The 23,973-nt window shown below is 55.2% G+C and overlaps 1 protein-coding gene across 4 annotated transcripts in view; it reads left to right on the forward strand.

Moving 5' to 3' along the window:
* Positions 1-17,739, forward strand: part of NF2 (NF2, moesin-ezrin-radixin like (MERLIN) tumor suppressor) — a 78,061-nt gene extending 60,322 nt beyond the window's left edge. The window contains exons 13-17 of one of the 4 annotated variants that reach the window (XM_060119667.1): positions 603-708; positions 1,182-1,309; positions 3,052-3,217; positions 4,620-4,664; positions 14,900-17,739. In XM_060119667.1, the coding sequence (XP_059975650.1) occupies positions 603-708; positions 1,182-1,309; positions 3,052-3,217; positions 4,620-4,655 (436 nt within the window). In that variant the 3' untranslated portion in view covers positions 4,656-4,664; positions 14,900-17,739. Of the gene's footprint in view, positions 1-602; positions 709-1,181; positions 1,310-3,051; positions 3,225-4,619; positions 4,748-6,756; positions 7,040-14,899 lie in introns of those variants that run through there. The other 3 variants (XM_060119668.1, XM_060119666.1, XM_060119669.1) reach the window with 3 other exon arrangements.
* The last annotated feature ends 6,234 nt before the right edge of the window (positions 17,740-23,973 follow it).

Genomic DNA, 23,973 nt, shown 5'->3' on the forward strand with positions numbered 1-23,973 from the left:
CATTCTGGGAATACGGTTCCGTGTTTCCCGCCCTGCCCCAGGCTCCTTTCTGTCCATGTGCAGTCACTTCCCCGTGAGTCATGTGTGTTGGGCTGGGTCCCCTGGGTCCAGTGTCCTGATGAGGCACGAGGCCCTCAGCGACGTGCTTATCTTCCTGCCCGAAGAGGTTGTTTCACTTGGGGGTCGTGAAGAATCAGTTCTTTCACATCCTGCCCTTTGTGATCCAGTATGACACCTTTGCCCGGCCCACTCTCACCCAGAAAGAAGCAGAGGAAGCTTCTAGCCCCTCCCCCGATTTCCCTCCCCCTCCCCCAGTTGCAAAGGTTCATCCTTGACTCTTCTGGCCACCTGCTTCACTGCTCTCCCAGTTTTGATTTAAACTGGAAATCAGTTGAAATGAACAATACCTGGGAATGTTGTTCCTGCTTCAGAAGTTCTGATTTCATGTAAATCCTCCCCCACCCCCATGCTTGTTTGCCTGGTCTGGTGCCACCCTCAGGGTTAACCCAGCTCCCTCCTCTCCGGGGATCAAGGGGGAAGAGGGGTCTCTTTCCTCCTCCTGTCATCTTCTGTGGAGCTGAGGGCCCCTTCTCTCCTTGCAGGGCCAAGGAGGCAGATCAGCTGAAGCAGGACCTGCAGGAAGCCCGCGAGGCAGAGCGAAGAGCCAAGCAGAAGCTCCTGGAAATCACCACCAAGCCCACATACCCGGTGAGCCTGGGGCTGCCAGCCACGCTGCTTCTCACCTCGTAGCGGTCCCTTCCCTCCCAGCCCTCCGGTTCCCCTGGTGGGGCCTTCAGGGCGACTGTTAAGCAAACGCATGGTGGAGCGAATGGTGCAGAATGTTCTAGGGCCTTGAAAGAGAGATGGGATGTAGGGAGGTGACTTGGTTTAAGCAAAGTAACAGAGGTGGGAAGCAAAGTGGTCCAAGGGCTAATAAATGATACCATTGACGATCTTACAGGGCAGACGGTGGGAGAAGTAGATTGGGGCCATATTTTAGACGATCCAATGATCTGGGAGGAGAAACTCCTCAAAACAAATCTAACTGCCTCACCCTCTGCTTCAGGGGTGGGCACGCTGGGCCCGGAGCCTTTGTGGCCTCTGGAAGGGTGGGTGGTTGACGCAGCAGTGCCTTCTGTTCTTGTGGAACCGAACTGCCTAATCAGATTTCTCCTTCGTAGCCCATGAACCCACTCCCAGCCCCGCTGCCTCCTGACATACCAAGCTTCAACCTCATTGGTGACAGCCTGTCTTTCGACTTCAAGGATACTGACATGAAGCGGCTTTCCATGGAGATAGAGAAAGAAAAGTACGGAGCCCCCTCCCCTCCCCCGTGCCCCGCGTGGGCAGCCTGGCACTAACTCCTACAAAGGTCTGTTCTGTCCTCACCCACCTGGAGAGGAATTTCCTAATTGGAAATGAAGGGTGACAGACCAGCATTCATCTTCCAGGATAAAAAGGACACTTGATTGGTGATCCGGAGCTCCAGAGCTCACCTGAAGTCTAGGACTGGCCGTCAGAGGTCTCCAAGCCAGTCAGACCGCTGTTCACGTGGTGGTCCATGGTGGTCATGTTCTAACCTGGTGATGCGACACGTTTCCTAGTTGTGTTCTCTGGCGGCTGAGCTCTGTGGCGTGTCCCATATCTAGAACAAGGGCGAGAGAGAAGAAACTCCAGCTCAAGGCTGAGGAGGGCAAACGGCTGGGGCTACAGTCAGCTTGAACAGCCCTGCCGCGGGATCCGCACATTGAGCCCAGCATGCCCTGAGCTGTCTTCCTCCTTCACTTTATGGTCAGGGGACGTGGCTCTGAGATGGAAGGGAGCCCCACTGCAGAGGGCATCTAACCGAGGTCCCCTAATCAGAGCCGTCGGTAAATCGGCCATCTGTGCCATGGCTGGGCAGGGAAATGTCACAGTAGCTGCCAGGCACGGGGTGCCTGGGTGACAGGGTCCTTTATCTTTTATCTCATTTCATTCCCACCAACTGACTTCAAAGGTAGGATTAGTGTTCCCATTTATAAATGAGAACCCAGATTTAGAGCCTTTAAGGAGCTCACCCAGCACCCCACAGTGGATGAGGGGCAGATCCGGGGTGCAGCGCTTCGTCCTTCTGACTTTGCGGCCCATGTGCTTTCACCTTGTTTGGTGTCCTCAGGTAACCCTCTCCGTGTCCAGCACGGGCAGCCACAGGCCGGGCAGTTAAGTCTCTCTGGGCTCGTGTCCTAAGGATAGAGGGACCCAGCGTCTCTGTCTGTGGCACCCACAGACCCCTCCACCCGTGGTGGAGTTCCCCTCTACCCTTCACTGTTTTCTAGGCATGCTCAGCAGTACATGGTTGTGTGATCAGGGTGAGGCTGCGTACTGCTTTTTTACAGGTTATGTTTTCTTTCTCATTACCTGTGCACACCAGGCACCACCCGTGCTTGGGAATCACTGCAGAATGTCCCTTGTGTCTGTGATGCCCGGTTTGCCTGGCTGTGCCCGTGTAGCTGGACACCCTGAAGATGGCTTCCTTCATAGATAACCATGTGTGCTTGCAGGTGGTGGTGGGCATCTTTCTACTCCTGGTGTTTGCTGAGTGAGCTTCTGTCATCTTTAGGAGATTATGTCCCAAAACAAGTAGGGATGTGGCCATGGCCTATCAGAAGAGGTCGCTAGAATGGAATTACTTCTCCGAGAAGGGTTGAGACAAGATTGTTTTGGATGCCAGGAGGCTTGTTTCTTGTGTTGTTTTCTGTATAGAACTAAAACCTATCTGTTATCCATTACAGCTGGTATGAGAGTTTACTGAGGCTTTCCTACACTTCCTTCTGTTTAATCCTGACCACAGCCCTGTGATCGTTATCCCTGTCTTATGGATGAGGAAACAGATGCAGAGCAGTTTAGTGACTGGCCCAAGCTCCCATGGCCCACAAGTGGCCGAGCAGAGATGTGAACCCCAGGCTCAGACCCTGGGTCCCGGGCCAAGCAGCGTGTGGGTCTGGAGCCTCTCAGCCACGGTGCGCCTCACTGTTTGCCAGACCCCCTGATACTCTGTCCTCTCCCTGGCAGAGTGGAGTATATGGAGAAGAGCAAGCACCTGCAGGAGCAGCTCAACGAACTCAAGACAGAGATCGAGGCCTTGAAACTCAAAGAGAGGGAGACGGCCTTGGATATTCTGCACAACGAGAACTCCGATCAGGGCGGCACCAGCAGCAAACACAATACCATTAAAAAGGTACCGAGTCTCTTGTCTTTTGCTGATTAGGACAGTCGTTAATGAAATGTGAGGTTGGCATCTGGTTTTCTCGGTAGCCGAGTCATTAGACTGTTGTCATTTTTTATATGTACTTAGTTGAGGAAATTTTTTGACTCACGCCAGAAAGGGAATTTAATCTGCCCATGTCTGTGAACCCATTGGCTCGATGGAAGGGGAGCTTGTGTTAAAAGCTCTGATGAAATGAATCACGGTTACAGGACAGGTTTTGATCCATCATTTAGCAGTAAAGCAATTCTGTCTTTTAAGCCGAGGGGAGTTCTGCCCAGGGAGCTGCCTTACTTAATGAGAAAGCAAAATGAAAGGGAGGCTGTTGAGAATGGACTCTCCCTCTCATCTTTTTGTGTTTTTAAGTGGCAAGGACTGTAAAATTCTGTTCTTAATTTAGAAACCAAATTCTGAATTTTTAACTTTTTTCAGACTTGAAAGGGAGTGTCTAGAAGAACCTTAATGTTTTAAAAGATGAGACTTCATTTATGTTGCTAACAGTTTCATGTCTTTCTCCACGGATATTTTGAGCTTTCAGCATTTTGGAGGAAGTTAAATTCTATACCAACTATCAGCCCAAGAGTGTACATCTCTTACGCTGGGCAAAGCGGAAAGGTCCTCTCCTGCCAGGTGATGTCAGCTCCTGTCTCTTCCCCCAGGACCAGGCTAACTGTAAAATGGGGGTCAGTAAGACAAGGCTCTTCATTGAGTTTACATGGTGATAGTTAGATGTGTTTCACTTTGTACGGTTTAGCGTAGTCTTTAAATTGGTCTCCCAGTTTGAGAAATGTCTGTTTTCAAGAGATCTGTATCTACCTGCTATCGTTGAGGGGTACAGTCGGGAGCCCTGAATCCTCCCTCTTGACTCCAGTTAGTATTGGCACCAAGTAGAGAATTCCTTTTAATAGAGTGACCTGGAGGGAGACACCTTTCCACAGTCCACGTTCTTCTTTCCTCCAGCTTCTGTAACTTACCGGATTTCCCTTCCAAACCAAATTCTGAAACAGTTAGCAAAGGGGAGCTGGAGCGAGGCCTCAGCCAGTGAGCAGAAAGAAAGGAGGATGACTGGGCCAGTGAGCCAGCTGGGCCTCACAGGAGCTGCCTCGGACCCCTCCCTGCCCCACTCCCTCCCCTGGGCGCCGGGCACAGGCTCATCTTTGCCACTGCTTCCGTGAGCCGGGCCCTCGACCACAGGGCCACAGGGCCCTGGGGTGCTGAAAGCTGGGGAGACCTGTTTCCAAGCCATAAAAATACACAAATGAAGTCACTTGTCACAATTTCAGGCCTGTCTGAGCATTTTGCAAATGGCACATGTGGCATTGTTGATATCACAGGGTATGTTTTTGTTTTTCTTCATTTTATTTTGCTGGTTTAGCCTCAAGCCCAAGGCAGAAGACCTATCTGCATTTGAGCCCTCAAAGTAGGTTATTCCCAGGTACTCTGTATGTGGTGATGGGACTGCCCTCTGTGATACTAACCCCTGCATGAGCTTGCCTGTCTCTGTCCCCGGGCCATGCCGAGCCCTCCCGGGGGCAGGTGGCGCCTGGGGACTGGCCGCAGCATGCTTCGAGTCTGAGAGCAGGCATCCGCCCTGTGGGGCCAGAACAGCCTCCAGGGTCCAGAAGGCTGCCTCGTTCTGAAGAGCATGTCCTGGGGCTGTAGGACCAGCCGTCCTTCACATCTTGTGTCGTGGTCGGGCTGGGGAAGGTCATGGCTTCTCGTCCGGTCAGATCTGTCTAAAGTCCTTTGTCTTGGTGGCGTACTCCTCAGATAAATAACCCTAGCATGGAAACGGGGTCAATTTGGGTGTTGTTAAGACTGGTGCCTTTAAAACGAGATCAAGACCTTTCATGTGGTGACAGCCTCTGAAGACCCGCAGTCATACCTAGTGGCTTCTGGTCGTGGGATGAAGGGGCTGCCCGTGCTCCGTCATTTTCCTCTAGAGCCTCCCTTTCTGTACACATCTATTCTCTTTTCAAGTACAGCAAACCAATAGCACAGGGGTCTGATATGCAGTCAGGCTAAGCGGACTGTCTGTCCGCCGGCGCACTAACGGCCACCTCTGCCTGGGCTTCTCTGCAGTCTGGGGCGCGGTCGCAGTCGGTGTGAACTCATGTCGGGACAGAGCAGTCCGGGCACCCAGCAGACAGGCAGTCAGCGCTTGTGGAGTGAATTAATTGAATAATTGCTGCTTTCCTTCTGCAACAGTTCATTATTCTCCCAACAGGCCTAGGCAGTGGAGAGAATTTATTAGTGCAATAATAACATCCTGCCTCTGCTCCCCGCCTGCTCCCCAGTAGTACCCCTGCCAGCAAGCCCACCCACACCTGACAGTCACATGGGATGTGTCCTTTGGTGTCCTCACCGTGCTTTCTGCTCCCAGAATAAAATAAGCCCATTGGAATCTCTGTACCAAAAAGTGCAATCTGGCATAGGATAGATCCTTTTTGTGGTTGCTCTTAAAGTCCCAGATGGATCTCATTAGAAGATGGATTCGATCTGTCAGTGGTTCCAGGAACCCGTGGCGTGAACCACAATTTGCGTGTGACACTTTTGTTTAGCGGGCTCCTGTTTCTTCAGCTTTCATACCGCACACTGGTGCTGAACACGCCAGCACCAAGCGGCGCATGATGCGCGCCGGGCAGGTGTGAAGAGCACAGAGTGGGCGGGCCGGGTGGCACCTCTGCTCAAGGGATCACCCCGTGGCACCCAGAGGACCCTGGGGCGGCTCCACTGTGGCTTCCTGGACCCCGTGGCAAACACAGGGGCACGCAGGAAGTCCCTTTTTGTTTTAGTCTGTGCTGTCAGATATTCTCTGCATGTGACCGTCCTGTTCTACCTTGATACGATTTCATCTCTCTTCTTTCTGTAATGATTCAGAACGCTTAAGTTCTTCAGGGACCCAGTTCTGACTGTCAGTTCTCACTGAGCTGTAATTATAGACAAATGATGTTTGATTTGTAGTCAAATGTGTACCGCTCCTAGGACATGCACAGAAGCCTTTTTTTTTTCTTTTTTTTTAGTGTCTTGATGTGAACTTGTTTTCAAAAGTATGCTGCCAGGCTCCGGTTAATCAAGAATTCTGATTAATCAAGGGTTAATAAAATGGAGTTGGCTCTTAATACAGCTGGACTTAGTATCACCAGATTAAATAGTGGCAGCTTTTGCTACACGTGAAGTTGGATGCACTTCCCACTTTCTACACTTTGGTGGTCCCTGTGGCCAGTGACCAAGCCTGACGGCCAGTCACCTGCTGTGCTAAGGCAGCTCTGGCCTTGTGCCTGCTGTGGTCTGGGCTGAAGTCAGCCTAGCTGATGAGAAATACCATGGCGGGCTTTGAAGTGTGGGCACCTAGAATGTCAAGGGCACAGCTCCATCTAGAAAGTCCGGGATGAGAAATGCAGACCGGTGGTGAACTGGAGAGTTTCCATTGTCCTGAAACTTGTCATTAATCTTGGTTCAAACCAGCCTGCATTGATTTTTGTTTTGTTTTTCATGTCTTTTGATCATAGATTTCTTCAAGGAAAGACTGGTTCTCCTACCTCCCGTGATCCGGGTGTACTCCTCCCCCTTGCTGTCTGTCCTCTCCTGCCTCACCTCGAGGCCGGTGTCTGAGCCTGACTCATCAGGACCCTCCCGGGGCTGGTGACACTTAAGCTAATTACAAGGGTTTACCCACGGGTTACCATGGGAATGCTGAGAGGGAGTCCAGTTTTCTTCACCGGGGTTGCCGCTGCTCTGCCACTTCCTAGCTCTAAAATTCTTACCTTCTGTTAAGGGTCAGTGTCCTCATCTGTAAAAAGGGAATAAAACAGTTCGCCCCCCAACCCAGGATTGTTATGAGAATTTAGTGAGTTCACTGTAAGGACTCAGCGAGTGCTTAAAATTATATAAAGAAACAAATCTGCTTGTGAGCCTGGGCCGAGGGACGCACCACAGTTACGTGCACAACGTGTGACACGCGTATCCAGTAAGTGTTAGTTTCCATGTGTTTAGAGGTAAAAACTTTTAAAAAGCCAGAATGAACTCCGCTGACTGTACTACCTGATTTGGATTTGCAAGGGTGTATTTTTCTCCTCCTGTTAATCTTAACTCCACATTTCAATTTTCTCCCAATCGATCATCGGTACAACTGGTTTGGCATTTGCATCTGAGTCCCGAGCAGTGCTTGTGATCAGAAGCTGCCCTTGGGAACGTAGATTTGTGGCATTCTCAGGGGGAGTCACCGTGACATGTATTCCTGGACTCTGGGTCTTGTGAGCGGGGCGTGGGGTCTGGCAGTGAGGCTGGGGGAGGAGGACACAGTGTCTTGGGCTTGAACCTCTTGCCTTCAGAGCCACTGCACTGATGAAGTGAGTGGTGGCCAGGTGTGACTTTGCTGGGCAGCGCATTCTGGAGGTGACAACACGTTCGCACCCTTCATCCCCTCTCGGGGGACAGCTTCACTCCCCAATTCTGGGCTGGTCTGAGCGCAAGGAAACTTGTCTTTGTTTTTTGTGCCCATGGTCTCTGAAGAAGCACAGGATTTCAAGCGCAGTCGACAAATGAGAAATCCTGTGGGTCATAGAGCTTAGAAAGCTTATTTTTTTCGTAAATGGTGTGAACCATCGAGGTCTAGCTGTGGCTTCCGCTGGTGGAGGAGCAGGAATGAGGAGCCTCGACATTTATCTGAAGCTCCAGCCGCCTCTCTCAGATCAGGAAGACATAAAAGTCCAATGTCATCTTCAATTTGCACGGACTCCCTTTGGAGATGCAGGGCTGGCCGAATCAAGTGGAGCACTTAAAACACCAGGGAAGTGATAAATCACAGGGCGAGGGTGAATATGCGTGAAAGGCGTTTCCCACAGTTAAAGCAACCAGCCAGGCCTCCCTTGTGACCTCCATCAGCATCGCCTGCCTGGGGGCGGGGCAGCTCCACAGGCTGCGCTGCCCATGTGGTGAATACCTTCAGCACCCCCAGGCCCCGCTCAGGGACCCACATGGCTCTGCCTGCTTCGGAAACCCTGCGTTGTCTGGTGGAGCGTCCCCTGCCTTGGCTCCCTGGCTCCAGAACTTTCCCTTTGTGAGAACAGGGCAGAAGTGGTGGTGGGGGGGTAGAGAAGAAAGGGGAGCAGGAGTGGAGTGGGGAGCAGGGGTCAGCAGAGGCACCAGGTGTGGATGCAGGACACAGGAGAGAGGGCACTGGCTCCGTGGGAAGCTCAGGGGAGGCGTCGCAGGCATGGGCTGGTCTCGGGGCGCCCTTCTCCTGGACGTGACGCCTGGGCTCATCCCTGAAGGCCACTCCCACCTCACGCAGACTGAATGTCCACGCGCCTCTTAACTGTCGAGCGCTTCCAGTGTTCTTGCTTGTTCCTGGTAGCTCCCTAGGTAGGAGATTCTACCAGCCTCTTTGCCAAAAGACCATGATCCAGTCCCTCCCTTTGGTTGGTGGGCTTTACCTGGTTAAGCAGTTGCCCTTTGGGAGGCGTTGAGGAGCGTGCAAAACCTGCCTCGCCCTTCTAGGGTATTTTACCACCATTTCGAAGTGTCTGAGGACATTAGTGGGCCTTATTGGATGCAGTAAGACATCTCATTTGGTCCCTCAGCACTGAAGATACGTTTCAGTGCAGCTTTCCTCCAGCACCTGATTTGTCACTGCAACAGTGGGAGGGAAGAGTCGGGATGCAAACTCATTCTGCGGGCTCGAGGTTCTATTCTTATGATCCTTGCTGTGATTTCCCTTCTGATACTGGCAATTTGAAATGACATCGGTCTATCTGCCCCATTTCCCGAAGGCGCTCGTTCAGAATGCTCTGTGCCCATCAGTTAGCCTCCCCCTGCCCAGCGAGGTGAATCAGGCTGATTCGTCCATTTTCCAGGTGGAGGAATGAAGTGAGGCCCTGCCAGCGTCACACAGGCAGCTTGAGACATGGGCAGATACCGGTTTCCAGGCATCATTCTGCCACTTTAGGTCCCTAAAGGATTAATAAACCAAAGGCACCCTCTGGGTTTTCCCAGGCATATTTCTCTCTAGAGCAGATGGTAGCTGATACCAAATTGGATTTGTTAATTGTGGTGGACTCGGCCTTTCATCCCACCTCTGCTTAGGGATAAGTGTGTGGACAGCTGTCTCCCCGTGCACATCACCAGATGGCATTTGGGTACAAGCTGTCAACTGGCAAGACAGCAGAATAGCTTAATCTGACCAGTTTATAGCAGCCATCCCCCCTCACTGGCCCTGCCCCCTCAGCTTTGATTTGGAAGGGGAATGTTTATCACACCCCAAACCAGAGATTATGTTGGAATTTGCTGCTGCTGGATTTGGCTGTCACCTTCCTGCTCCTGGTGGAGAATCTGCCTGTCCTTTTGTATCTGCGCCCTCCCCGGCTCCTTCGTTCTCAATATGTAGTGGTGGAGAGGAAGTGTAACATGATTTTAGGGCTTGCATTTCAATTCCACTGCATTTTTATGGGACAAGCAGAGTCTCAGCGCCTAGAGTTATTAGGTTAGTATCTAAAATGGGTTCAGCGTTATGGGTCTTTTTGTTGAAAATGAATTAGACGCTCCCCCACCCCTTCTTCTCTTCTCCCCCCGGGGATGAGTGGATTGAGGTGAGGCCCCCAGAGACTAGTTGGAGGAATCCTGGCGCTCTGATTAGTTTTCTTCTTCCAGCTTAATTGTAGAGCTTCTTCTCTCTCATCGTTGATAGCCGAAGTGGCTCTGTGTCCCACCCACCCCCTTTTGCTTTAGGAACAAGATTATCACAGTGCGGCCTTGTGAATCAATTTCTCTGTGCTGATGAAAGTGTAATTCATTCTTAATCAAACAGCCTTGCTGCTGCAGGCTCTGTGCCCGAATACATTTAGTTATTCTCTCTTCACTTTAGGAAGCAATCCCCCTCAAAAGGACTTTTGGAGGAGAGCTGGAAGGAGGGAGCTGGCAGCCAGGCTGGGGCTGTGGTTTTCCAGCAGGGGGCACTCCTGGGAGTGAGGCCGGAGGAGCTTCGTAGCTGGAAGCCTTCACTGCAGAGCAGGCCAGGAAGGATCGGTGAGCCTGGTGCTGGTCTCGGTGCTTCCAGGCTTGCTGTCTCTAGACCCTGGGGCCCTTTCTCAGGGGCAAGCCAGGTCCTGGTATCTAGATGGGCTGCCTGAAACCCTCGCCCAGTGAGGGGGAGCCCGTGAGTCTGCATATTGTATGCATGCCCGGGTTCAGGAGAGGCTGCTGGGTACCAAGTCCTTCCCTAGGGTTGGGGGAGCCAGCCTCCTGTCTTTTTAAGGAGGCAGAAGTGTCTCCTGAATCTGATTCATTAGCTGGTGGAGGTGTCTGTTCGGTGATACCGCACACAGCTCGGGTGGTGTGAAGAGGTCTCGCCCTGCCAGGAGGCTCCCTGTCCTGCCCTTGCACAGCCTGGTGGCCGTCACAAACAACGGGCAGTGTGATGGGGAGGTGGCTGTGGGGGAACTCTGCCAGGCTGTGTCTATCAAGGCTGGGCAGGAGGAAGGGGCCAGGCCACAGGTGGACCAGAGCCCCCCGAAGACAAAAACCACACCATACAGATATGCAGCCAAGAAAGAAGAGGAAGTTTGTCTCCTCAGAATGGAGCTGGATTAGTGACAGACTTGAACAGCCGGTTCAGTCAAGAGAGAACTTAATTCCTCCTGTATTATTCACACGGCGGATTTTAATCAGATGTGAGGAGACAGCTGCAAGAGAGAAGCGGGTCAGTCCCGTGCCTGGTGAGGAGACTTCATGTTCTTTTGTCATCTTCAGGGAACTGGTGAGAGGAACGTGGGGTGCAGAGCTCCCGGAGGGGCTGGACGCGGCCGCCAGGACTCCCTGGCCGCCTCTGTCTGGACCCAGGGGGAGGTTTGGACTGTGTGGGGCAGACGTGGCCACCAGTCATGCTCGGGCAGAACCCTACCTGTGTGTCCTCAGAAGGATTCAGAGAAGGTGGACCAGACTTGACAGGTCCCAGAATGAGGCAGCCACTGTCCAAGAGGCCCTGCTTGTCTGTCCGCGTCCTGAGGCCTTTCTGCTTCACCATCTACTGAAATTTGGAGTCCTCCCAGCATGGCAGCGTGGTCGTAGAGCCACGTTCTGTGCACTTGGGGAGTCCCCCATGGCACCGCCCCAGTCCTGGAGGTGCTGCCCCCCAAGCAGTGGGTCTGGGGTGATGACAGGTGTTGCTGGATCACCAAAGGGGCTGCAGGGTGGTGGGTGGCCCTCGTGGCTGACTCTGGCTCTCACCGTGTAGCACCGCAGGATGCGAGGCCCAGGGTGGCGGATCATCTCTGTGGGCCCTTTGCCGCGCTGTGCGGAGAGCCAGGCCCATCCCTGAGCAGGAAGACGTACCGAACGCTGACGTGGCTTGTACACCTTGGGGCAGGAGAGGGTAGTGGGAATCCAGGATGCTTGTGAGCCGATTTCCAGGAGTCTACGAAGACAACCTGCAGAGGCAGTTCTTATGAAGGGCTAGCTTTGTGCCGTTTCCTCTAAGCCTTCCCCTCCTCCTTTAGGGATACCTCCTGCCTGAGGCTACATGGTCAATGTGACAGTCGGTGAGCTTTCTAGAAAGAGCAGGTGGTGAGGGATCCCACAGGTGAGGGGAGGGCTGGGGCGTGGGGCGGAGCCGGGCCGGGAGCACAGCTGGCAGTGCCTGAGGGGGAACGTCCCTGCCCCTGGGCTTGAGTCCCCATGTGGAAGAAAGAAGCCCAGGCTTCTCTCCACGGACCATCCTCACTGCCCAGCTCCCCCGCCTGCGCTCCAGCATGAGCAGGTCCTGATGCCTGAGATGAGGGACGCTGCGGAGGTAGGGCGGGCAGAGGAAGGGTTCGGTCCGCGCCAGTCAGCTCGTGCGGGATTATCCTCTGACGACGGGCTTCCTGTTGGAATTGGAACCACCACAAACTGTACAGAAAGGGTGAAAGGCGGGGACGGGGCAGCCAGGTCTGCCTGTGGGCCGAGGTGGGACGCTCCAGTGCCCTTGGTGTCAGCAGCCACGTCCGCCACCTCCGTCCCGTGGCTCTGCCCATCCCTCCAACAGCCTGGAGACCATGGTACTGTCTTCTTGCCGAGGCTGCGCGTCCAGGGTGCTCTCCTGCTTCTGCACGGCCAGTGTTCGATCTCGCGCCGCACCCCTCCTTGGGCTGGGGTGCGACTGCTGCTCTCGCGAGATAAGAGGTCAGTGTGGGCTCGGATCCAGGGCACTGTGTTGCCCACCCGAAGAGGGCTTTGCCTCCCGACAAGCACACACTCAAGTGACTGGAGTCTGGCGCTGCCAGAGCTGCCAAAACCCTCCACTGGCACCTCGAGGGGCAGCCAGCACGCAGCTCCTATAGGAGGATCCAGGAATTCTTGGCGCCATCATTGTACAAACGGGCAGGAGGCTCTCGGAGGCCCCCACAGCTCAGGCTCCGTGCCTGGGGAAGAGGCCAGGCCTCTCGGGGGCATCTGCTCTCCCTGCCTCAGAGGCTGTGAACCCTGCCTTCGCCCTCACCCCTCCGAACCTGCCCTCGGCCCTGCTCCCCCCGGAAGGAGAGGCGCCGGAGCTGGGGGAGGCGGGACGTGACACTGCTGTTAGTAACACCAGCTGTAGCGTTTCACCGCGCGCCAGGCCCGTCACCGAGCGCTCCACAGAGTTTCTGTCCCTCCGCACGTCACCCTGTGAGGCAGGGGCTGCCACCACCCCTGCTTCTCGGTGGGAACTGGGGCCAGAAGAAGTCAGTGACCTGCCCAGGACCACCCAGCCGCCCAGATGGGCTTTGGGTCGGGCAGTCTGGCCGTGCCTGTGAGTGACTCAGTGTACGGAAGGAAGGGCTGCAGCAGAGCCCCGTCCCCTGCAGGTCCCCTGTACCCTGAGGAGCCGGCCTGAGGTCTCCCTGGGAGTGTGGGAGGAACCCGAGTGGAGACACAGGGTTTCACACCTTTTGATTCACTCTCCCCAAGAGCCTTTTTGTCCCACTGGCTCCCTGGCTCTTTCTTTCTTCCCCAGTTACCATCCTTGTTCCCATTATCACAGAGCACGTAACTCCCGGCCCGTCTCCTCCACTTGTGTTTAGGAAGAAACCCATCCTTCTAGAGGGAGTTCCTTTTCAGCAAAGAAATGAAAGCTCCACTCCCGTTGGAGCTGAGCTTTCCAAAGGGTTTCTGAAATTGGTTCCACTGAAAAAAAGAACTCAGATGTCTCCCTGCATTTAGCTTGTTAGTCAGGAACTTCAAGGCCAAAAGATTTGGCAGGATTTAAAGAGCTGGCTCTCAAGCTGTCTCATTTTGAGTGTACTGATGCTGCGTGTCTTTGATGGTGAAGTGGTTGGTTTGGAGTCTTCTTCCCCCACCCTTTGGAGAGCCAAGCTCTCTTTGGATTCAGGGACTGCCAGAGGTCGAGGGAATGGGCCAGACCATCTAGCCTGGCCCCATGGTTTAACTCCAGAGAAAAGTGGCTCAGAGAGGTCAAGGGTGTCCACTGAGGCTACACAGCGAGGTGGTGACGGAGAATTAGAGCCTGGGCCTTCTTAGCCCCAGGTGGAATTCTCGACTTTCCCATGCATCTCACCATTTCGTTATCGTTATCACCTACATCTTATTCACTCAACAAACTGAGCTTCTGCTATGTGCAAAGCACTAAGCTAAGTGGTTTGAGGGTATGAAGATGAACAGTATGCACTCTGTGTCCCCCCTCCCTGAAAACACTCCTTAGCAAAATCCCAGAGCTGGATATGGAGCGCACGGTCTCACCCAAGTAACTGATTTCAGGAGTAGAGCGGGAAGCAGGGCACTGGGGGTGCGCCCATGCCAGATGCTTCTGTGTGGGGAGGTCCTGAGAAGCGGCCTCCTGAGTTGGGGGATTGGGGTTTGGCAGCCCGGGAGGTTGCAAACCCTAGTTAGTTCTTTATCTGCCAAACCGAGAGCTCCACCGCCCATCCTCCCTCTCCCTCTCCTTCCACATCTTCTCAAGCTTGTGCCGCTCAGGACAGCATTCCTGGGAAGGCCTCACAGTTTCCGCCCAGAGCACCGCCCCATGTGCTGCGCCCTCCCTGCCTAAACCAGCCCTACCTGGAAAGCCTGTTGCCTCCCAGTTTGTGGATGGAAACCCCCTCTCAGCTGCCAGGTCACGGGCACGTCTGCTTTGGGGCCACCTGGGGAGCCAGGAGTGGAAAGGATGAGCCCTTCCTCACCTGACACAGGCCTGCCCTGCCCGAGGCCATGTCTCCTTGCCCCAGCAGCGTGCCCAGGGTATGAGGACTGAGACGCTTGCATTGCTGAGCTGGCCCTCGAGCCCTGGAGCGGATGAGCACCCAGGCTGGGACCAGCATGGACAGCACACCAAGAGGCATCGTAGAGACTCCTTTGTAGATGGGGATGTGAGAATCTATTAAAATGCCCAGGGTTCCCCTGCCCTCTGTGAAAAGGGGACACTGATGACATTTTCCTGCTGACATGCTTCTGCCCACCAGCCATCCCTCCTGGCATGTCCTCATTTGTCACCTCCTAATTTGAGTTCCTGGGCAAATCTGGAAGCTTACTTGGGATTGACCACCAGCTTCTTGAACATCTACTTGAACCGTCTTCCCTTTCACTCCCAGCCACCTTTGAGTTTAGTCCGGGAGGCAGGAGGGCATCCTGTTGTGAAAGCTGAAAGCCAGCCCCCCTTTCACTTTCTTCTCTGCTTCCTTGCAGCTCACCCTACAGAGCGCCAAGTCCCGAGTGGCCTTCTTTGAAGAGCTCTAGCAGGTGACCCAGCCACCCGAGGATTGGCCACTTCTGCTTGCGGCACCGATGGGATGGGCCTGACACCACGGGAGCCGTCTGTAGGCGGGCTGGATGGGGGCTTCCTCGGGAGCTCGGGAGCTTTTCCTGGCTGAGCAGAGAGCCCAGCCCCCTTCATGTGCAATTGCCTTGAACTATGACCCTGCAGAAGTATCTCTCTTGGGGTTCTAGTTCTCCTGACCTGAGTCTTTAAATTTTTTTGAGTATTTGTCTTTCCTTATCTAATGTGGGATTCCGTGCTTCCTTTGTCCAAAGCACCCTGGGGTGTGTGTCTTACTGTCCACTGCTGACCTCCCAGCCCTGTCTGGGAAGTGGCTGTAGGAAATGAAGTACACAGGCCCCCTGGAGACCGGGAGGCTGGTGGCATCCCCCCCACCCCCCCAGGGTTCCAGAACATTCATCTCCTTCACTGGTGAGGAACTGGCATGGGAAGAAGCGTGGCCGCCCAAGCCCAGGCCCACAGCAACCTGCCTGCTACACGTCATTGGAGAGCGAGCCAGGCGATGGGTCCTCGGCCTAGGCACCCTGAGGTAGCGCTCTGGCTGCCAGCTGGTGGGGAATGGGAAAGGCAGCTGTGCCTGGGGGAAGACCCGGCAGAAGCTGTGATGAAGGGCTGGCTGCCAGCAGAGGGCCTGGGAGGCCAGCAGAGCCGTGTAGGAACCTGCACCCTACAGAACACTCGCTGCCTTTCTTCTGCCACCTCAGACCAGGGTCCAGGAGGCAGGCGGGGCCCTCTCCAACCGTAGCCTCTCTTGCACGTGGCAGGCGGGGTGGGGGGGGCTCCCCGTCACTCTAGTCAGCACCTGGCAGCCCAGCCATGACCGGGGTCTCTGTAGAGCTCTGAGGCCCCGACACCCAGTTCCACTGGCCCCAGTCTGCCTCGTTGATCTGAATCGTCTTTCCTCCTGGCCACACACCAGCAAGGCCCTCCCCTGACGTGGCTGTACCTGGGCCTCCTTGGCTGTTGCCCTCATCTCCTTGAGAGCCTTTCGCCTTATGTTCTCCCCTGGGCCATGTGAGGGAGGGGATGCAGGTGACCCCTCACAGTGCGCTGCACCTGCTGACACGCGACCCCTGGCCATGCCGGGTGGCAGCAGGTCACAAAGCCACCCCACGGCCCATACTCACTCCTTGGTTTGGGGCCGCTTTCCTGCCCTTTCTTCCTCCATGGCTAGTGGTGCTGCTGTGACCCACCAGGCCATTCACATCCTTCCGATGAGGCTGCTGTGCAGAGCCGGGGATAAGTGCTAACCAGTGAAAAGACGTGTAGTAAATGAAGGCGTGGGAGGGCCTGGAGATTTCCTGAGGGCAGAGGTGGCCTCTGGCAATCTTGTGTGGTTTTGAGAAACTGAGAAGCTCGCAAAGATCCTGCCAAATTCTGTGGTCAAGCTGACCTAGTGGTGTCCTGGGCTCGCCGCCACCTTCTTGGGTCACCTTGCACGGAGGAAGCCAGCCCTATGTGTCCCCCCAGTCCCTCAGGACATGCAGGATGGGACTCCGAATCTGGACACTAAGCATGAATGGCTGTAGCTGGAAGGTTCCCTTGTGTCTCTGTTTCTCTGTCCCTCCGAGGCCTCTTCCCCTGAGACACGGTCCCGGCGGGGGTCCTCCGGCCGCATTTGTAATATAAGGTCTGACAGTTGTGAGGCTGTTTCCTCAGGCTCACCACCCATCCCTGACCTGCACATTTGGTCTGTAACAGTGGCTGTGGGCACAGAGTATGGTGGTCATTTATAAAAATGTTGTCAGGCTTTGTTTTTTGTATTATTTAACTGCTGTGTGTATATCTGAAGTCTGGGAAATGGCAAGCCATGCAGCCACAGGGGAGCCGGCTGGGATCTGAGCTGTGGAGCAGCAGACTCTGGAGGGCCGGCAGAGCCTGGCTCCCGCAGGGACAAGGCAGCTCTCCCTAGGGACAAGAGCTGGCAGGTACCTCCCAGAGATGAACAGGCGGAGAGGATGGTGGCCCTCAGAAATATCTTGAGCCCCAGTGGAAGAAGGAATGAAAGCAGAGCTTGGTTTTCAGGGCGTGAGCCAATGGCCGAGGTGACGTGTGATTTGTAAGTGAATGAGCTTAGGTCTTATTAAGTAAGGAAGCCCCTGACCTCCACTGAGAGCAGGGCCCTGCCCGGATTGTTTCGTTAGAAGTGCTCCTGATGGTCCTTGCGCAGAAGCACCGTGCTGGTAACACTCAGCTGGTAACACTCACCGTGCTGGTAACACCCTGGTGGGTCCACACGGGGCACCTCGTTGATCTGACTGAGGCTCCACCTCAGCCCCAGCGGCTCTGCCCTGTGCTGTCCTCACAGTTATTCAGTTATTCGCGCGCCCACCGGGCCCTGCTGGACAGCACCCCGCGACGCTACATAACGCTTCCTGAGTGATTGCGTTCTGTAGTCTTGGGGACAGGTTTCTCCCTCCCTTTCTTTTCTCTTTCAAATCAAAACCGCAAGTCCTGAGGCTAACAACCTGCGACGGGCTAAGCTTCGCCCGCTGACAGGGCTGGGGCCTGCAGGCCCCTGGAGGGGGTGGCCTTGGCAGGCAGATGGCTCTCCCAGCAGCCCGGGGGCCAGGCTGGCCCCTCTGGGCTTCCAGGGAAGCTCCATCCACCCGTTTTCAAAGACGTCAAACCATCCTTCTTCCTATGGGGCTTCCTGTCAGGGCCAGACCAGGGAAGGCTATTTTCTATTCTGGGGGGTTGTTGTAATTTAAATGATTGTTTTAATAAAAATTCTAAGTTGTAAAAAGTTCGTCTTGGGCTCCCTCAGTTTGCTTGTTGCTCTGGCCATTGAAGTGGTGACTGGGGCTGGGGGGTGGTGGCTCCCTGATGTCCGGGACCTCAGCTCCAGCCCCACGTCTTTGGTGGTGTCATCCCCTTTTCCGGGCTGATGACAGCACCGCGACTGTGCCTTCATCAGGGCACCCCTCGTGCTTCCCGTGAGGCAGGCCCTGTACTGGGTCCCAGTCTCTCCATGTCCTTCCCACACCCCTCGCCTGTCCTCAATTCTAGACCTGAAAACTAGGGCACTGGACTGGGCAATCACTCCAGGCACTCCTGCTCTGGAAGACGGGGCGTGGGCAGCATGCAGAGCCACTGGGGGCCCAGGCACAGCCTGCAGGACAGATGAGGCCCCGCTGTGGTCACAGAGCCACATGCCATTCACGCTTGGAGTTGGGAACTACCGCTGCAGAGCTTTGGGTTTTTTTTGCTGGTTTTATTGTTTTAGTCAACAAAAGTCCTTTATTAAGACCAAAATTACTATAGGATAATTCTATCCCAAATCACACAGCCTAAAATAGAGATTCAGGTGGCACAATGTGTTCTCAGGACTTCTGAGGGTCCACAGGGCTGCCTATCAAAGTACACAAAACTTTCCAAGAGTTTGAGTTAAATATAACCAGCTTTTTATATATTTTGGAAAGATATGAAGTTGTAAAACTAGAGAATTTTGAAGTTTTTAAACAATATTTTGTTAGTTTTAAATGTATAGAATTAGTAACTAATTCAACTTTTTGTTGGATGAATAATGTGAAACTGCTGCGTTTATTTTTTTAGTTGAAGTATAGTTGATTTACAATGTTTGTCAGTTTCAGGTGTGCAGAAACTGCTGCATTTCTTAAATGTAGGTTATGTTATTTTCAGTGATTGGAAATAGTTTTATTTCCTACGTAGTCCAAGCTAGAGAAAATACTTTATACATACTGGTCATTTGAAGCTGTTCAGACAAAATTTTTTTTTTTTTTTTTTGGTACACGGGCCTCTCACTGTTGGGGCCTCTCCCGTTGCGGAGCACAGGCTCTGGACGCTCAGGCTCAGCGGCCATGGCTCACGGGCCCAGCTGCTCCACGGCATGTGGGGTCTTCCAGGACCGGGGCAGGAACCCGTGTCCCCTGCATCGGCAGGCGGACTCTCAACCACTGCACCACCTGGGAAGCCCCAGACAATATTTTTACCTGACTTTTTTAAAAAAAGACAACTCCTGATCCCCAAAAGACAGTAAGGCTCTCACGGATCCCAAGGGCCCCATTCAGTGGGGTTAGAATTAATAATACTGATATTTGGGTACTGGGGGGACAGGTTGAATTCTCCTCTGCTTTTTTTGGTTTGTTTTTAGTTTGTTTTGACAGTGCTGTAAACCCAAAGCTGCAGGCTGGACCTGGGTGTTTAATTGTGGCATTTGCAGCCCGGCCCCATGAGGTCCTTTAGTGGCGCTCCTGCCAGCACTTCATCCTTTTCTGTCGTCCTCGCCTGAGCTGAGCACCTGGCAGATGTCCCCAGGGCTGCCCACCCCAGAAGCCTTCGCTTTGGAGGAGCGGGTCGGGAGCCACCCACGTATAACAATGAGTTGGCAGCCGGACTCTGGGGGGAAAGGTATCGGTGAGAAGATTGCTGCAACCATGTCTAATCTAATCTCTTGAGGGTCTGGAGAAGAGAGTCGAGCCGTCTGTGTGTTCTCCGTCTCCGTCTCCGTCTCAGACAGCCCAGGCAGCTGAGAGAGGCCAAGGGCTCCTCTCCCCTCCCGGGCTGTGGCGGGACTCCCTGGCAGCCTGTCATTACTGCATTACAGCAGGATGCTGCGGCCACAGTCCCGGCCCTGGTAGGGAGTCCAGAGCTCGCTTACACGGAGAAGGCTCAGGGCTGTTCAGCACTGCCAGGACCTGAGCTGACTCAGAGGAACCCCCACCGGGTCTCCTGCCGGTTCCCACTTGATACCCATTTCCCACTGGGGTGGTAGCCCCAGAATAGCACCTGGCATGTTGCCTCTGAGCCAAAGAAATCAAGACATCTCCTGGAGAGGTCCGCAGCTGGAGCTGCACGCTTGCTCTGTGCCTCCCGGCTCCCCCTCTGTAACGAGGGTTGGCAATGATGCCTCTGGGTACCTCTGAGATGTTGTCAGGATAACATGAAGAACAGACACAAAAAACACTCAGATTTCTAAGGAAAAAGAGATGAGGATGTGTAGCAGTGCCACCATTATTTACAAGTAACAGAAGCAGTACACACGAAGAAACATGAAATCTTTTCTTTACACCCAGCCATGCGGAGGGCTAAGGAAACCACATAGCTGAGGGGCTCAGGGCCCCCAACTTGGAACTCAGAAAGACCTGGTTTCAGTCAATTAGCAGCCATGTGATCTAGGCAAGTCACCTAAGTTTTGGGCACTGCAATCTCTTCATCTAAAAGGGGAGTTTTATAGGGTTTTGTGGGGATCGATCATGCCTGGGAAGCTCTAAGCCCAGTGCCACAAGGGGAAGGTGACTCTCTCTGGATGTTTCCTTTGGAGGGGTGGGGGGCTTACAGGAGGAAGCAGAAAAAAGAGCAAGTGGACACCCAGAGGAAGCCCCAGGTCAAGAGGGATGGGGCCCCCACATGGGCCCCATCCCTCCACCTGTACCAGGAGCTTAATTACCTGCATCTGGCCTATTTGTCCTCACTGTGTTTGCCCAGTGCCAGCTGCAAAGCCCAGGAGATGATAGATAACCCAGGCTAGGGCTGCCTGGAAAGGATGTTCTGGCTTTGTCACATTAATACATGCTGCTCAGGTCAATAATTTACTGGAGGCTCAGGGTGGGAGAGCGGCTGGGTGGGCAGCCCTTGGCCCTGCACCTGGAGCAGCTCCCTGAGCCCGTGGGCACCTGGACCATAAAAACCCACCTCAGACGCTGGGGGTTGGGGCAGGGGGGAGTCGGCGACGGGCACGGCGGTGACCTAATTTTCTCTTATCAGGCATAAGGAAGAAGTCCCCGTGGAATCTTGCCCATTTTCAATATAAATAATGTAATTCCCCCGCCTGCCTGCTCAGGGAGGAAGGGGCAGCCTTTGATCCGAAGGAATTAAGTCAGTAAACAAAAGCGAAGAAGGCTGCTGAGGTGTCTCCTTGTAGGCACCTGCTGTGCCATTTACCCGAGAGTGGATTGGAGTTAAATCCAGAACGAGTGAAGTGGACCGGTGGGGACAGCCTCTCTCCTGCCCACCCTCCCCCTGGAGCTCCCTTCATCCAGAGACACCTTCCAGTTCCCCCCACCCTCCCCAGCAACGGCCCAGCTTGGCCCTGCATAGTTTCCAGGGGAGGGTGATTCCGAGAGAAATGCGTGTGCAGAATTGGAGTGGTCTGGGATTGTCTGGGCTGGAGAAGGGCTCCCCCCATGGGAGGAAGGGGCCCGTGGCTGGCAGAGCCACCCAGACTGATTGTCCCACCCTGGCCTGTCGGGATCCAGCCTGCGCTTCAGGAGAGCAGCTCCCTGCTTCCAGCCGTGTGGCCTTGAGAAGGTCCCTTCCGCTCTTGTCCTCGGCTGTAGGTCAAGTTTGGACCAGAGGAACCCAGACCCCTCCCAGTTCCAGCCATCTACAAATGTCATGTTTCTAAAAGAATTCCTCAGGCTGGTCTGTTTCACCCTCCAGGGAGCCGGAAAAGACAGACCCAGGATACCACAGGGACAGCCGTGGCACAGCTGGTCTTGAACCAGGCACCCTGCAGGGCCAGCCTGCTTCACCCCATCCTCTCTCCCAGCCCCAGTCTCCTCTGGCACAAACTGGGGAGTGGCAGTTCTGGTGCCAGCCCCCGAGTTAGTGTGAAGGGCAATGGGCACCATTGCAGGGGCCTGGCACTGCCACCTGGGCTTCCCCGCAGCCTCCTGCCCGGCAGCAGGTCCAGCTCCTGACAGCCCAGGTGGTGGCTGGGGCAGCCAAGTGCGCGTCGGCCAGGCCTGCTGTGACAGGGGCTCTGCTCTAAAGCCCACGGGGACCCCGCCTTCTTTGTCCACGCCCACACCCCTCCCCCAGCCTTCTGCTCCCAGCCGAGCTCCTGAGGCAGAATCAATATTAAGTTCTTCATATTAGCCGGCAAAGGGGGAAACGGCCCTCTTTCATCTTAACTGGAGTGAATTTGCATTAACACGTGGGGAGTTCTGTTTGCCTTGAGAAAGCACATTACTATTCTGAGCTGCACACGCAGCGAAGTATCCGTGCAGCTTTTTTCTCCTCCCCCCTTTTCTCTCCCGGAAAGGGGAGAGTGGCTGGGAATGCCAGGGCTCCCCGCTCCACGTAGGAAGGTCCCCGGAAACGCCGAGAATGGGGAGCAGGGAGCAGCTCTCAGGGGGCGCAGGCACGCTCCCCTCGAGGTGCATTCGTGAGCTGCGCCCCGTCCCCCGCTGCCCCCTCCAGGAGGCCGTTAGGCTCCAGGGGCCGCCCCCACCCCAGTGCCCTTATTTGCCAAGCTCTGCTGTAACCAGTTCGTACTGGGCGTCGGGTAGAGAGGCCCAGCAAAGCAGCAGTCTGGGAGCCAGAGCCCCACCCCGAGGTGCTCCTTAGGGAAGGGGGCCGGGTGATGCGGATAAATCAGGGGTGGCTCCCGCTGGGCGGAGGGGCCCCCCGGCAGTGACGACGACGTGGAAGTCACAGCGTTCCAGGTGGGTCTGAATGACGTGGAAGTCACAGCGTTCCAGGTGGGTCTGACCCTCCGGTTGCAGAACCGGCGCCAGACCGCTCTCCCGTCCTGTCACGGAGGCAACTTAAGAGTGTTCGCACCCAGGAACTATGGGGTCTAGGCCGGGGGTGGTTGGGCATGGTTGTCAGGTCTCAGATCTGGAGATGGAGGATCTAAAAGGAGAGAAAAGGGAGGAGGGCAGGGGAGGGAACGGTGCACAGGGAAACACCCCCCTCGGCCCCTCGTGCTTTCCAGTCCTCCAGGAGGCCCAGCTCCTCCTCCCAAACCTGGACACCCCCCCTCCCCCACTCTGGCTCCCATGGGCCGGGAAGCTGAGGGGGGCTGAGAGTCCCATGATGAGCAGGGGAAAAGCAACACCCCCCGACCCCAGGCCACCCCCACCCCCCCTCCCGCCTCCTGGCGATCCCAGGCGAGGAGGAGGGGAGGAGGATGCAAGGCAGACAGGGGGGCCAGGCCCCATCCCCTCTGGGTTGGGGAGCAGGGCAGAGAGAGGGTCCCACGAGGACCGAGGGTGGCACCGCAGGGCTGTTGGGGGACAGTGGTGCTCGGAGGAGAGGGCTTGGCCTTTTGAGCTCCACATTCCTCTTCCGCAGGATCGATTCAGTTCCTAGCCCACCACAGGGTCATCATGGGTACCAGGTTCTGAGCCAGCATCTGCCACAGAGAGAGTTTATTAAACAAGGCCTGCTGCTGTGTGGTTATAGCTCTTCACTATTAGCTCGTCCTGATTCAGGTATCAAAGGAGACAGCTCAGGGCAGCAGGAGCTACTGGGGGCAGGGAGGTCTTCTCCCACAGCTCTGTTCCCACTCCTGAGCCCTGGGCAGCTGTGCCCCCCTCCAGACCACCCTGAACTGCCCCCCTCCCACGAAGACAGGGGCAGGATGTGACCAGCCACAGAGAACCCTCCCTGCCCTGAAGCTGGGCCCCTCACAGGCTGACAGCAGGAGAGGGGCTGGTGGTTGCAAATATCCTTGAGTGGGTGACAGCTGCAGCTGCCTGGGCACAGCCTTTGGGACTTGGGGGGAGTCTGGAGGGTCTGGGAGCCCTGGGCCAGCATCAGCATTCCATGGGCATCCCTGGCCCCTCCGACGACTGCCCGCCCCCACCCAAGATGGTCCATGCCAGGTGCCACAGCTACTCTCTCCAGTGACATTTACCAGCTGGGAAGTGGCCACCGAGATGTGAAATCAGGGCCAGCCTGGGACTGGCCCCCTTCATTAGAGCCGGCTCTGCTTCACTGAGTAGGTCGGCACAGGCCAAGCACAGCCCCGCCCCCCCAGCCCTCCAGCTCCTCCCAGCAGGTCCAGCCCCCCTGCCTGGCTCAGGGGAGCAGGCCCGGCCCCCCACCCCAGCACCGACCCTGTCTGCTCTGGCCAGGCCCCGAGGAGGATATTTACTACAACAGTGATCCGTGTTGGCCTTGACACACCTGGCCTGTCTCTAATCCTCAGCCGTCCCAGCAAGGGAGGAGCTGGGGATGCAGGGTTGAGCTCGGTGCTGTTGGGGGGCACGGGTTCATTCACGAGCCCCCCTGC

The sequence above is a fragment of the Mesoplodon densirostris genome, chromosome 15 (assembly GCF_025265405.1).
Source record: "Mesoplodon densirostris isolate mMesDen1 chromosome 15, mMesDen1 primary haplotype, whole genome shotgun sequence".
In the NCBI taxonomy this organism is placed as follows: domain Eukaryota; kingdom Metazoa; phylum Chordata; class Mammalia; order Artiodactyla; family Ziphiidae; genus Mesoplodon; species Mesoplodon densirostris.